Source organism: Cynocephalus volans, chromosome X, assembly GCF_027409185.1.
Source record: "Cynocephalus volans isolate mCynVol1 chromosome X, mCynVol1.pri, whole genome shotgun sequence".
NCBI classification, from domain to species: domain Eukaryota; kingdom Metazoa; phylum Chordata; class Mammalia; order Dermoptera; family Cynocephalidae; genus Cynocephalus; species Cynocephalus volans.
In genome coordinates this window covers 12,838,516-12,854,050 of record NC_084478.1, presented here as the reverse complement: position 1 = coordinate 12,854,050, position 15,535 = coordinate 12,838,516, and the positions used below count along the sequence as shown (strand labels likewise).

The 15,535-nt window shown below is 47.7% G+C and overlaps 1 protein-coding gene across 1 annotated transcript in view; it reads left to right on the top strand.

Moving 5' to 3' along the window:
• Positions 1–10,183: 10,183 nt before the first annotated feature.
• The window catches only part of LOC134366638 (H(+)/Cl(-) exchange transporter 4-like), a 36,253-nt gene continuing 30,901 nt past the window's right edge, over positions 10,184–15,535 (top strand). Inside the window, 2 exon segments of the mRNA XM_063082991.1 lie at positions 10,184–10,321; positions 12,853–12,952. Of these exon segments, the coding sequence (XP_062939061.1) occupies positions 10,196–10,321; positions 12,853–12,952 (226 nt within the window). The 5' untranslated portion in view covers positions 10,184–10,195.

The following is a 15,535-nucleotide window of genomic DNA, read 5'->3' as shown; positions in this document are numbered from 1 at the left end:
AGGGCATGCAGTTCACGGGGGTGACCTGTTCCGTGCAGAGTGAGGGCACACGTCCAGAGGGGGTGGGACATGCTCACTTCCGGTGGAGGACCCGCGGCCTGCGGAGTTTCCTGCCCTGTGTATGTTATCTATACTGTCCTTCTATGATCCCCCTCTCCACGTCATTATCTGTGATGTCCCTCTCCGATACCCTCTCTATGATGCTCTTATCCATAATGTCCCATCAGGTCACCCCTCTCTATGATATTACCTAATATGTCCCTGAACGAAACCCTTCTGTATGATCCTAGTATGATGTCCCGCTATGATACCCCTCTCTCAGATGCTATTATCTAGGATGCCCCTCTAAGATTCCTGTCTCTCTCTCTCTGATATTATGTAGGATGCCCTCTATGATACCCCACTCCATGATGCTATTACCTGGGATTTCCCTCTGATTCTCCTCTCCATGACATTATGTATGATGTCCCTCTATGCAACCCCTCTCTATTGTATTATGTATAATGTCCCTTTATGACACCCTTTCTCTGCTATTATCAATGATATCCCTCTATGATGCTCCTCTCTATAGTACTATCAATAATGTCCCTCTGTGAAATCCCTCTCTATGGTATTATTAATAATGTCCCTCTATGACACCTTTCTATGGTATTATAAACAATGTCCCTCTATGATACTCCTCTCTATGATGTTATGAATGATGTTCTTCTATGACACCCCCCCTTGGTAGGATCTGTGAAGTCTCTCTATAATACGGCCCTCTCATATATTACCTATGATGTCCCTTGATTACACCCTCCTCTATGGTATTATGTATAAAGTCTCTCTATGATACTGCTCTCTATGTTGTAACCCAGCACGTCCCTCGGTGAACCCTTCTCTGTGATGCTACTGTCTGTGATGTCCTCTATGATACCCATCTCTCTGATGCTATGACGTCTGATGTCCCTCTTCAATGCAAGCCGTGTGGATTGAAGGCGCGGGTGGACTTGCACAGTGCAGAGGAAGGGTGCGCGACCCTTGGGATGGGAACCTGCTCCGTGCACGGTTAGGGCTCCATATCTTAGTGTCTGGGTGAGGATGCGCGGCCCATGGGGGGGACCTGCTCTTGAGGGGTGAGGGCGAGTGGTCCGCGGGGGTGGGGAGGTGGCGATCTGCTCCTGCTGGGTAACGGCTTGCGGCCCGCTGTGGGCACCTGCTCCATGAAGAGGGAGGTCGCACGTCCCGTGGTGGGGGAACATGGTTCATTCTGGTGCAGGGCCCGCAGCCCGTGGGCGTTCCTGCTCTGTGCTGATGCACATGGCCATGAGGCAGGAAGAAGTGCCACCTTGAGCCCTGGCCAGGGGGAGCCGAGGTCAGGCCAACAGGACCACTGGACAGTCAAAACAAAAGCACAACAGCCCACTGCCTCCAAAACTGAAAGTGACACTTATAACACGCGGCCGACCATTTTTCTGAAATGCATTTGTTCTCTCAAACTTGTCAATGCAAATCCCTAAGAGCGAGCCAGCAGCACTGGGCACCTGAGGCCACCTGAGCAGAGTTTGCCGCTGCCAGCAAAGAAAAACGTCAGGTAACTGGGACCTGTGTATTATGTGCAGAACTGCCCGGCCACCCATATCACTGGAACACTGCTTATGAGAATGCCATAGTGAGCTCCTTCTGCTGTCATAACCTCGAGTGCCCGAGGCCGGCTTCATGACAGCAGAGGGGACAGGACAGAAGTAAGGAATTACCCTCAGGTCCAGAAACCAGGGAAAGCCAAAGTGCCACACCTGCCTGACTTTTTGACACTGTAGCCCAGCAATCCAATCACAGAGAAGGAGACTGTAAGGACACAGGTCTTTTGGCTTTGCATCCTCCAAATCAGCAGCCCAGTGCCAAAGCCCGGAAATGACCTTAACTCAAAGATCTTCACCCTCCAGGCACACATAGCCCCTTTCCCTGGAGAGGCAGCCTCCCTACAAGCCCAGGCAATCCTGATCCCAAGACTGTGCTCTAAATCTTCACAGAAAGGCAAGTGACTTCAGATGCCACACCCCTAGTCACTGCACACCATGAAGTCAAGGATCACAGAGGTCTTGTGCCCCAGGACCTAGCACAGACCCTGGAGTGCACTATGCTCAGATGCATGGAGGACTGGAGGAATGGGGGGAGAAAGGATGGATGGATGGAGGGATGGAGGATGAACAAAGGGACAGAGAGAGGGATATGGAAAATGAGGAAGCTTGTTCTGGAGAGAACACCAAAGGGGTGGCTCCATGAAGTGGTTCCCCATGATGTCAACCAGCCATCTCAGCAGAAGCCAGGAATAGAGATGGGATCATACCAGCAGAGAGACTGCCAGTTTGAACTGCAGGGGACAGAGAAATTGGGACAGAATGAAAGAAGACTGCTGGACTTCTGGGACTCTACAGGATGTGACCACAGAGATATTCAGATGAGCACATGCACTATTCTTTAAGAAAACTGAGGAATGACGCTGAAGGCGATTCAGAGACCACGGGGCTGCTGCTCCTACCACAGGGCCAGGGAACAAGGCTGTTCCCTCCTCAGCTGCAGAGGGCAGGGCCCTCGCAGAGACAATGGGGGCACCCCCTAGAGCCATGAGGGTGATGCTGCCCCACCAGTGAGCTGGGAAATCTGGGCATCAGGCCAGAGAGGCTTGTTCTCCAGCCTTAAGAGCTGATGGCATTTGCCTTGCTAGGTTTCGTACTTGACTGAGACTCGTCACCCCCTCCTTCTTTCCTATCCCTCCCTTTTGCAATGGGAGTGTCTATCCATGCCTGTCCAACCACTGTATTTTAAGAGCACATAATTTGTCTGGTTTTGCAGGTTCATGGAGGGAAAAGAATCTTGCCTCAGGATAAATCATACCTTGAGTGTCACCCGTATCTAATTCAGATGATATTTAGATGAGGCTGTAGACTTTAGACTTCAGAGTTGATGCTGGAATGAGTTAAGAGTTTTTGGGTCTGTCGGAATGAAATAAATATATTTTGCATGTGAGACGGTTATGAGTTGTGGGGGGCCAGGGGTGGAATGCGACAGACTGAATTTTGTCTCCCCAAAATTCATAAGCTGAAGCCCTAACTCCCAATGTAACCGTACTTGGAGATAGGTCCTGTGAAAAGGTGATAAAGGTTAAATGAAGTCATAAAGGTTGGGGGCCTAATCCAACAGGGCTAGTACCCTTATAAGAAGAGGAGGAGACACCAGAGCTCTCCTCTCCACCTTGTGAGGACGCAGCAGGTTGTTCATCTGCAGGTCAGGAAGAGAGTCTCCATCAGAAACCAACCCTGCCAGAACTGGACCTGGGACTTCTGGCCTCCAGAGCTGAGACAAAATAAATATCTGTTGTTGAAGCCCCAGCCTGGGGTACTGTTATGGTAGCCCAGGCACACACAGAGAGCACTACAAGAGCTAAGTGCGATGATCGGTGCCAAGAGTTAACCGCAGGGGAGCAATACATAACAAATCGCCTCTACCCAGCAGATTCACTCGCTGGTGGGACACAGACAGCAAGCTATAGAAAGTGAGCGAAGGAAGCTATTCAACACAAATAGCAAGGATTTTTGGTCAGCAGAACATAAACCCTTACTCACACCCCCACTCCCCACCCCACTCCAAAGGAATAATACAGGGGCATTTGTAGCTATTCCACTTTTCTCTCTCCTTTACAAACACCAACGTTTCTAGTTTCCAGGGTCAAGGTACATTTGATCAAGCATCATGAAGAGGTTGAAATGATCAACAAATATTCATTGGTTATTGTGAGCAAGATGGAGTCGTGTGAGCAAGATGGAGTTGTGTAAGCCAGTGTATCTCCACCCTGGCTGGGGACATCATGCAGTGATTTGGACTTAATTGGAGTATGGTGCTGCATTTCTTAAATGCTTGCTATGAGTTGAATGTGACACCCCCCAAGTTTCATGTACTAGAAATTTAATCCCCACTTTGACAGTGCTAAGAGGGTGGGAAATTCAATCACAGTATTTGATAGGTGAGGCCTTTAAGAGGTGATTAGATTGTGAGGACTGTGCCCTCCTCAACAGATTGATCCATTCGTGGAGTAATGGCCTGGTTCTGATTGCTTCATCAGGAGAGTGACCAAGCAGGATAGTTCTCTGTCGCACATGCCATGTCTCTCACCGTGTGACACACTGCATTGCGCTCACCAGATGTTTCCCCTGGACCGGGTACTTCCCAGCGTCCAAAACTGTAAGAAATAAATTTTGTTTCTTTATAAATTACCCAGATTCAGGTATTTTGTTATAAGCAACAGAAAACAAACAAATACAATGCTCTTTAGATAATGTAAATTTGAAGTTGGGTTAAGAACCACTCATATAAATGACACGCAAAGGTAAATTTATTCATCTGTCTCCTGCATGCTGGGCATCTCATTGGAGAAGAAAGATTCGAGGTGAGCAGAGTCAGGAACTGTGATTTTGTGTTACATGGAGAAGTATGTATTTGGTTTCTTCCCAGATCCTGGCACAGAATTCCTAAAACCCTTGGAATTTCCTGAGCAATGGGGGTGCCAGGAGAACCTTTTTTTCTTATATTTGGTCTTTGGCTGTAGCTCCTGACACACAGCTCCTAATCCCTTGGAAATTCCTGGGTGATGGGAGTGTCTTTTGTCCTAACAAGGCAACTCTTGGTGGGCTCCTTGATGGGGGATGGTCACCAGAAAGACCAAGCCATGATTAGAAGCCTGGAGGAGAAGAGGGCTGGAGACTGAGTTAATAAAATCCTGCCTATGTGATGAAGCCTCCATAAACATCCCCAAAGTACAGTATTCAGACAGCTTCTGGGTTGGCAAACACATCCACGTGCTGGCAGGGTGGCACACCCCAACTCCATGGGGACAGAAGCACCTGCACTCAGGACCCTTCCAGACCTTGCCTTACACATTTCTTCATCTGGCTGTTCATCCGTATTGTTCATAATATTTAATATAATCAAGTGGTAAAAGTGTTTTCTTGAGTTTTGCAAGTAATTCTAACAAATTAATCAAAACTAAGAAGGGGACATGAAAGCCCCAAATTAGAGCTGGTCTGTCAGAAGCGCAGTGACCTGGGTGACCAGGTGAGCTGGACCATGCATCTAACTTCTTTAGCAGCAATGTTGTGCTGGGTCCAGGGTGGGCCCTTGGTTATCAAAGAAGCCTGGTCTGGTCGGGTCACATCGTTAGGTGTCATTACAGTGTCTCAAGATAGGGGATGTGGAGGCTGCCCTCATGTCCTGTAGCGCCTGGGTCAGTGACAGCATTACCTTTGATGTGCAGTAGCTCGCAGGGACAGCAAAGGAGGTGGTCTATACATCCAGCGTATGACACCAGAAAGGCTCTCCTTGCAGTGTCCTGTCATGGATGAAGTCACATGAGTGTTCAGGCTACTGTTTGTCCCTGGTGGTTCTTGGGGTCCACCATACTCATTCTTTCAGCAGCTTGTTTAAGGCCACACAGCTAGTAAGTGGCAGTGTGTGAAATTTGAACCCATGCAGTGCTGCCCCAGAGTCTGTGTTTTTGACCACAATGCAATTTTGCCTCCCATGATAAATGCTCAAAATATAGAGGGAAAAACCAGATGTATTATACCCCCAATTTGTTTAAAAAAATCTATGTGGAAAATATAGCAACAGGTTGTAGCAGTTCTCTATCTAGAGTGTGATGACAGGTAATCCTTATTTTCCTTTTGATACTTTTCGGTATTTGCCGAGATTTTTCGTAAGTTGAGTGGTTAGTTGTATTTTTCAAAAATAGCCACAAAAATATTTCTGATTTCTGGATGCTCCTGTAGAGGTTTGCCATTCTCCCATCAAGAGGTGGAGTCTACTCCCTCTCCCCTTCAACCTGGGTGAGCTTTTGTGACTGTTTTGAGGGACAGCATGTGGCAAAGAGACGCTGCCTGACTTCTGAGGCTCAGTCATGCAAGATGACACAGCTTCTCCCTGGTCTCTCTCTCTCAACGCTGGCTTTGGAGCCGAGAGCCTCCAGGTAAGAAGTCCTGCCACCCAAAGCTGCCGTGCTGGAGGGACCATGTGGGATGCCACATGGAGAGAGAGATGCCTGGGGAGCCCCAGCTATTCTAGTCTCTAGCTGTTGAATCTTCCAGCCCCAGCTCCTTTGAGCCCAGTCAAACCCTAGTACCAGGGGAGAGAGTGATAAGACTATTGATACTGTCTGAGCCATGATGTTATGGCGTTGGCAGCAGATAACCCAGACCTCGGTGTTATCAGCACCGTGCTTTAACCAACTGAGCTAACTGGTCAGCCCCAGGTTTCCTTTAAATGGTAGAGATCCCTGCTCTGAAGGTGAGCCAGCCCAATCAGAGTTGCCTTCAGAATCAGTCACAAATTGCATCATTCATGATGTCATAATAACACAGCCTTGTCATCACTGGCACTGGCTGAAGTGGGTTTCACTGGACAGGTTCGGTCGTTAGCAACTGCTGTTGAAGGCTGACCCTAGCCTCTTGGGGTCTTCGTGCTGGGAGACCAAACATACAGAGACTTTCTTGCCTTAAGGGATTGGATAAGGACCTAGGTGTCCTGCACGTCTTCCAGAGTCCCTTTGTAAGCAAATGTAAATAATGGCTGTGGTAAGAGAGATGTTATATTGTCAGGCAGGATGCCTCCGGCGTGGACTAGGGAGCGTTCTGGTCCGTCCTGTCTCTTCTGATAGCTTCGTCACCCCTTGCTACTCCACTCCTTCTTCCCTGTCGTCCTTTCTCCTCTCCCAGAGCCCAAGTACGTTCTGTCTGTTGTCCATTGTTATGATGCTGCTGTATAACAACTCTTTTGAAATACTCAGTGGCTTAAAACAATAACCACTTTGTCCTCACAAGTCTGTGGGTCTGCTGTGTGGTTTGATTGGGCCAAAGCTGCGGATCTTGGCTGGGCTCACTTAGGAATCTGTGGTCAGATGGGCCGAGATGATCCGGGATGGCATCAGCTGAGGTAACCCAACTCAGCTCCCTGTGGCTTCTCATCTTCCAGCCTTCTAGTGAGGCTTCTCATGGTGGAAACAGAGGCCCCAGGATAAGAGCAGAGGCTGCACCGCCACTTGGGGTCTAGGCTCAATTCATGTGTACTGTCACTTCTATTGCATGACAGAGGAGTAGAGAATAGACTCCCTCTTAATGAAGAGGAGCAGGAAAGTTGCATTGAAAAGGCAGTGGAGACAGGGAGGGCTAGAGAATATGGGCCACTTTTGTGGTCTGCTGCAGAGATCAGAGGTTAACAAACCTTTTCTGTAAAGGGCGAGATGGTGAACATTCCAGCCTTTGTGGGTGATATGGTCTTTGTTGTAACTACTCAACCCTGCTGTTGTAACGTGAACGCTGCCATAGACAATATGTAAACAAGTAGATATGCTTGTGTGTCAGCAAAACTTTATTTACAAACCAGGCAGCAGGCTGGGTTCGGCCCAAGGGCTGCAGTTTCCTGAGTCCTGACCTAGGTGATCCAGACCAAGTAGAAATCTTAGATCCAGGCTGTAGGATGCTTTTCTTCCTTGAACCCATGGCCTTGAGGACGTAAGCACAGGTGTCATCTGCCAGCAGAAATATTCTTGTTGGAGAGAAGAAATTAAAACAGGTGGGTGGTTCAAGGGCTCCCTTGTCAGTTGCAAATGAGTGTTTGCATCCATTTGGGGTTGTTCCTTGTACTTTATTGAACATACAGAGCTTCAGTTTATTTCTCAGTTAGCAAATCCTTGGAGTTCCCTCCCTGTGGCTCCCCTGCCTGGCTGGATTCTAGTTCCTCATCCATTTCACCTCCCAGGTGGATCCCAAATAGAATCCTTCCCATTTTCCCACCCGGGTCTTCTCTTCTTGCACTGTCTATGTTCTGGTCATCTCTTAACTCCAATTTCAGACATGACATCGCCATTTCCTTCCAGGCCCCCAGGAAAGTCCCCCGAGGCTTTGCAGATTATATCATGTTTACTTTCCTCTACCAATTATGTGTCTAATCATCATGATCATAACATGCTCCATCAAAGTTTAAAGATGTAAGTTTCTCCAGAGCGAATTTTTATCTCAAGGATTATTGCCTGGAGTAGTTGTTTGACTAGAGGTTTGGTTACATTTCACGCAGCAAATACAATATTCAGGTCTCTTCAATTATTCTATATGCCAGCTGGGTTTTTCTGATGAGAGCTCCCACTGTGGGCCAATAGCCTGTCATCTTATTTTTGCCATCAGAGATTTTCTTTACCACATGTAATAGGTTATTACCATCTTGTTTTTGTAGAGATGAGAATGAAATCTTTGCGCTCTAATTTGACCCCTTCCCTTATATTACTGGTTCTGTTATTGGCTGCTCCTGCCTTATGCAATGCGACTCTTCCCTGGATACTCATCAATGGGTGTAATTTTGGACTTGGCACTGCTCAAACTTCAAACTTTTAAAGTTTTGAAGCAGCCGAGTTGCACAGATGGTCAATAAATCAATCACTGTGGCCATTTTATTGCTTGGAAGGTGATTACTTTGCCCATAGCGACTTTTTGAGTTTATTAAAATCCAGTGTCATCAGGTCATGACTGAGTCCTCCAGATATAGAATTACAAAAGCAATGAGAAGTCTGCACTCAGATATTTTTATAACCACCCTTCAACATTGTAACCATCTATTTTGGCACTTTTGTGGCCCTCGTCCTATAATTCAAATTCCCATGCTCTTTACCAAGGTAGTTTTTATTTAGTGCATATTTCAACCTCCGGTCTCTGTAGGAGCATGTTATTCTTTCTGCTAACTGGTGGTGAGCACTGGCCTGCTCCAGATTAGCTCCCACGGGATCTGTAAATCAGGCTCTGATGGCAAGAGAGCCTGGCAGATGTGTTGGTTCACTTGCAATTGTTTTCCAGGCAAGGGGAGCTGGAATAGTGCGAGTGGAATTGTGATCTCAGACAGGAAAGGAAGAGACATTCACCTTTGCTACTACCCTGGCAGCAAGAGCCCTTCTGACGTATTTTAAGAAGAATTAAAAATGAGCGTCTGTGCCCAGAGCTTCTTGCCCAGGGCAGTGTGCCTCCAGCCTTGCATGGCTCTTGGCTCATGACGGGTTTTCCTACCTCCCTTATCCATGTCCGTGGTGGCACCAGGGATGCAGAGGGCCGCTGCCATCTGAAGATTGCCTTGGCTCCCAGCAGCATCTTCACTCCACTGGTGCTGTGCATTATGAATATCTGCGATGACAACCACATAGACTGTCTGCCAGAGTGGTCCACTTATCTCCCAGGGGAACCAGTTACCAGTTTGGCTACAATTATTTGATTTTGAGTGGTATGCATCAATCCTATTAGCCCTCGACACTCTCATTTTGACACCATGCTTTTGCAGGATGTGGGACTTCTCAGAAATGTATCTAAATGCTCCTCCTTTTTGGATTTCGTTTTTGCAAATTTGCCTGCTCACTCAAATTTATTTGTAGGCTCCGAATCAATACTTGTGGTGCTTTCAAGGTCATTCACAGACATGTGCACGTGCACAGTGGCAAAATATTGAGTTGCCAGAAGAACAAGTTTCCTCGCTGAGGTCAAAGAAGGCAACGCTCTGCCTTCTTGTTTTCAGTCTCATGCTGTAAACAAGTGTCCTTTCTTTGTTCTATTTAGTGCCACATTTTTCACATTTTTGTGCTTTTTGCTTGGTAATGTTGCTGTTTAAAATGGCCCTGAAACTGAGTGATGAAGTGCTGTCTAGTGTTCCCACGTGCAGGAAGGCTGTGCTGTGTTTTATGGAGAAAATACGTGTGTCGGAGAAGCTTCACCCAGACGTGAGTGGTAGTGCTGTTGGCCATGAGTTCAATGTTAATGACTGAGCACTGTCTATTAACTACAGTGTCTGTAGACAGAAACGCGAGATACAAGGTTATGTATTGATAGGTTGATGAGAATGTGAGCAGAGGCTCTCAGGGCCCTAACCCTGTATTCCCTTAGGAGCGGTCATTGAGTTTTTGCTAATGTAGTGTCTGAAGTGACTTTGTAGAACACATCTTCTACCTATAATGAGAACTGACTGTGTATATATGTTACTACAGCAGAGATGCCTATGCTGAGATAACTTCTGGTTGTGTAAGAAAATAGAGCCCATGGGTTATCTTCTGCCATGTCCACGTACATGTCCCGTTCACCTTTTCCATGACCGTTTTTCTCTCTCAGGTGTAACTAGCCTGGTCAATGCAGGAGCGATGAGTGGCAGTGGAAACCTGATGGATTTTCTCAATGAGCCGTTCCCCGATGTGGGGACATATGAGGACTTCCACACCATAGACTGGCTAAGGGAAAAGTCACGGGACACCGACAGACACAGAAAGGTAGTTGGTGTTGTGAAGGGACAAGCTGAAAGGGACCCCTGCAAGTGGCTGTGGCATGCTTGCATTCAGAAGTTGTTGAGTGGGGGCTCAGGTTCATGTGTCATGTACCAGGTTAGGTTCTAAAGAAGAGTGGGGCGAGGGTAGAGATGTGGACAGATGGCTGTAGCTCCCAGTGCTGGGGGTGGGAGGCTGTGTAATATAGAGGGAATGTGGTGCAGAGCACAAGCAGGGGACTCTGGAACCAGATGAATCTGAGGCACTTCCTGCCCTTGACACCTTCGGGCTAGGTGACTTTGGGGGTGCCATTTCTGGGCCCCTCATTTTCTCATCTGTGGGGACAGAGGTGATTATTCCTCAAGGGAAAGTGAGGCTGTGTGTGTGTGAAAGTACATGTTATGGGGCTGGGCATCTAGTTGGCAGTCGATATATATTTTAATGGGCTGCAGTGAAGCTACGTGTAAGTGCTATGGGATCCTCTAAGAGGGACGGTTGGAGAAGAGGTTCTCAGAGGCTGATATTTCAGTTGGGACTTGAAGGAAGACTAAGAGTTCACTGGGCAGACAAAGGGAAAAGCATCTAAACGCCAGAGTGGCCCTTTCTTAAGTCAGAGGCATGAAAGAACATGGCACACTTAGGCAATTCAGGGATCTCCAGGGGTCTGGTGGGAGATTCCTAGAAGGGGATGAAAGCAGATGAGTCTAGAAACGTGAGTAAGGGCTGGCCGGTTGGCTCAGTTGGTTAGAGCACAGCTTTGCAACACCAAAGTCAAGGGTTCAGATCCCCTTACCCAGATTTGTAGAAACATGAGCAATGGGGCCCATTGGGAGTGACTGAGTAGGCCATGGGGAGGAGTTTGTATTTTGTGTTGCAGGTGACAGAATACATTAAAGACGCATCACAAAGGGAGAAACAGAAGACTTGGAAGTGAGTTTGGGAGGAAGCAGAGGTCTGACTAAAGGCCGTGAAATAGAGGTGGATCGAGGGGAGCAGGATCCTCAGAGAGACATTTACAGGACTAGTGGAAGGGCTGGGGTCACGCAGGAAGAAGAGTCAAGGAATACCGGGCTATGGCCAGATGGGGGTGATGTCTTTGATAATGGGGGGCAGCAGATTTCAGAGGGAGCCAGTGAGTTCTGTTTTAGACGCTTTGAATTTGAGCTGCCCACCTCGCCTGCAGCTGGGGGTGGGTGGTTGGCAGGTGGAGGGAACTCTGCAGTTCCAGGGCAAGGTCAGGGCCACAGTGACAGGTCCCTGGCATGAGAGTGGGTGCTGAAGCTTTAGAGGTGGCCAGGGTGGCTGGGGAATGTGGAGGGAGACGGATGGCAGCGTTCAGGACCATGGGCAATGCCAGGAGTTAGGAGGTCTGGGGGAGGTAGGTGGTTGCCAGTGACAAACTCTGAGGAGAAGCAGGGAGAGGTGAGGGAGGGGACCAGCCGAGAGTTGTCCCAAGTGAGAAGAGTAGAGAGTGTTGAGGAGGGGCTGCTCCCAAGGTCAGCCTCCATGGAAGGGTAATGGTGAACCAACAACATGGGGGCTGTTGGCAACTTCAGGGAGAGCCGCTTCAGAGGAAGATGCGGAGGGACGTGGAGAGTGCGACTGTGTCACGCCATTTCATGAAGGTTGGCAGTGAAAGGAGGAAGAGCTTTGCAGGAGTGAGGTTCAGTCAAGAAGATGGCGCAGCCTCTTGTCTCCAACGTGGAGGAGCATAGGGGCAGGGCAGCCTTCCCTCTAGAGCAGGGCTCAGCAAACTATGGCCCTCGGGCCAAAGCCAGCTGGCACCTCGTTTTGTAAAGTTTTATTGGAACGTAGTCATGCCCATTCATTTACATGTTCTTTATGGCTCCTTTTGTGCACAGTGGCCGAGTTGAGTAGTTGCAACAGACACCATTTGACGTGCAGAGCCCCAAATATTTACTGTCTAGTCCTATATAGAAAATGGTTGCCAACCACCGCTGGAAACGGTTGTGAGGGGAATGGTGATCTCGGAGGATTTTGTGAACACAGGGAGGCAAAGGTGTGTTCTTACAGTGTGCATAGACGTGTCCATCTGCCATGGTCACTGTGATCCATGCTGCTAATTCACAGTTCTTGCTGTTAAAATTAAACCTTGAAAACAAAAGTAGGAAATGCAGTCTTTGTTGAAGAGGCTTTTTAATGAACAGACCTGATAATGTAAGTTAAAACAGTAGCTCATATTCAAGATAATGATACCCAGTCAGTGCCTCGTTCAGAATGGCTTTTAAATAATGAAAGCTCAGATCACATTCAGTATGTTTTTCTAATCAAGTGCAGTTTTTGCTACTCTTGTTTCTTGGAGACCACGATGGCACCTCCATAGCTCTATGAACTAGGAAGCCCATTGTGTCATTGTGGCACACAACTGAATGAATAATGTAACTGGGAATTTGGTTGCTGAATGACCTTCATTTTCTCTTAATTACCACCCTGTTTCCTGAGAAAACAGTTTCAAGGAGAAAAGCATGAGTTGAAAAATGTGTGCACGTCACCTGCTGTATCTGCTCTGCTTCCAGATAACCAGCGAAAGCAAGGAGTCCATATGGGGGTTCATCAGGAGCCTGCAGGACGCCTGGTCGGGCTGGGTGGTCATGCTGCTCATCGGCCTGCTGGCAGGTACGCAGGGCACGCAGCGCTCCCAGGCGAGCTGCGGACGCTGACGCCCCCGAGCCCCAGCCGCTTGGGATGATGTTCGGAATGTGGAGCGTTTCCCTTTTACCCCGTGCAAGAGATTTCTTACTTGAAATGTCTAAGAGCAGAATACATGACCATATAGTTTCCATCAAATGTGTCATCGATAAGGCTTCTGGAGAGCTGTCATTATAGAGCTGGTTGGCCCTTTCCACATAGTGCAAAGGTTTATGAGCATGCGGGAGTGTACTGAAAGCACGCGTTCTGCATTCTGCTGTCCTTGGTTATGTAGAAGCCAACGAAATATGAAAACGTTTTGAGCTGCCATAATCAAACACCACATGAGACTGGCTTTTGCTACTACTGGCAGGCCCTGGAATGACTTGTAAACACCGTAGGGCACTCAAAACAATGCTAGACACCCACAGGATCTGAGGTAGGCCCTGGGAGATCCCAAGCCCCGACATCGTTCTGACCCTCGGGGACTCCGTGTCCTTCCTTTTTATAATCCCAACACCGTGTTTGCCAGTAATAGATGTTTCCAGAGTAAATGGACGAATATCTGGAGGGGAAACCTGTCGTTTTAATGTCAAATGCACCAGCTCTTCATGGAAATTGTGTCCCCAAACTTACTTCCTTTGAGGAGGCTGGGAGGGTTATGTCTAAGAATTTAAAAATTTGAGCATGCTGAAGAGATCCCCTGAATAAAAATCCCCTACATGTAACAACTTAATCATTATGGCAGGAAAATTGATCAGAAAAGTGACTGTAATACAGGCAGAATATAGTAAGTGCTTTAAGAAAGAACAGTAATGAGACACATGATTTTGTAATTACAGGTGATTCCGATTTCCAGGCGACCTTTCATTTATTTCATGGGTAATTGTAGGAGAGGCTCGGTGGCCAGGGAAGGGCCCCATCTGCCTCGTCCGCCTCGGCATTCCAGAAAAAAGGAGCCAAGAGGAATGCTTGAGAGCAGCCCTTTCCTACTAGCCACAGCAGCTGTCTGTTCATTTCCCCAATTCTATTCTCCCTCCCCAAGCGGCGGCAACCAGGGAAGGGAATTAGTCTTGGCAGATACATGGTCTTCTGCCACCACATTTGCTTGACCGCTTCTGTGAAGACCTTTGAAGGAGGCGGGGGCAGGGCGGGGGAGGGGGAGGGGATGGAGTTTGCTCTGGATTTCGATGGGCCTACTTAGAATAGATTTATCAAACCTTACACTGTATCATTATTCTTGGCTCCTAAGAAGGAGAAATAAATAGGGTAAATGAAGACACTTGGAACAGATGTTCTGGTGTCTTGCTGGAATAAATGGCACAGCTTAGATTCATTTGGCTAGTGGAGGAGCCCAACTGGGCTATCTTTAGCTGACCCGATATTGACCAGCTGGTCTCACTATCAACTCAGTTGCTGTCAGTTCTCGCAGGAGGAATCACCTGGGGAGTGAAACAATATGTAGCAGTGCCGGGGCTCCAATTAAACAGCTCCTCTGGAGGGGGCGCCATGGCATTGAGTAAAGCCCCCTCTTCTCCCCTCTGTGATTCGAATATGCAGGCCGGGATGAGAACCGCTGGAGAAAGGAAGGCCCGTGAGCGCATCTGCGCATGAGTACGGAAGGAGGGCAAGAATGGGAGGACAGTGGAAACAGAAGTGGCTCAAGTGTTCTTCTGGCCTGGATGCACCAATTGTCTGGCTGGCTGTCCGTCCCCTCAGTGGCGCCCTGGCCACTCTATTCTGACCCCTGATGGAGAGGCCCAGCGGGATCTCCTCTGCAGGGCATTTATCGAGAGCTGCCACTCGGTGTCGCTGTTGTACCGTGGAATAAAGCTGAGGCTCAGTCAGCAACAGAATCAGCAAGGAGGATTGGGTGTGGGATAATGTGATTATGAATGAATGAATAAAGATGGAATTTGGGGTGATTATTGCGTCTTGCCCCTGGATATCTGCAGGACCCCTCCCCCACCTTCTTTGGGTCTTTGTTCAAATGTTACCTTTCATTTGAGGCCTTCCCGACTGCCTTCTCTAAAATTACATCCTTTCCTCTGAATCTCATCCCCCTTTCCTGCTCTAGGTATGTATATATGTGTGTATGTAACAGCTTTATTGAAATATATTTCACATGCTACACAATTCACTCATATAAAGTGTCCAGTTCAGTGGTTTTTAGTATATTCACAGAGTTGTGCAACCATCACCACGATCAATTTTAAAATAATTTTATCACCCCCAAAAGAACCTCTGTACTTTTTAGCTATCAAAGCCCCAGCCCCCAGTCCCCTCTCAGCCTCAGGCCACCACTAATCTACTTTCTGTCTCTATGGATCTGCCTGTTCTGTATATTTCTTATAAATGGAATCATACAGTACAATGTGGTCTTTTGTGATTAACTTCTTTCACTTAGTACAATGTTTTCAAGATTCATCCACGTCGTAGCAAGTATCAGTGCTTCTTCCTTTTTATTACTGAATACTACTCCACTGTATGGATAAACCACATTTTGTTTATCCAGTCATTCGTTGGTGAGTATTTGTGTTGTTTCTACTCTTTGGCTGTTTTGAATAATGC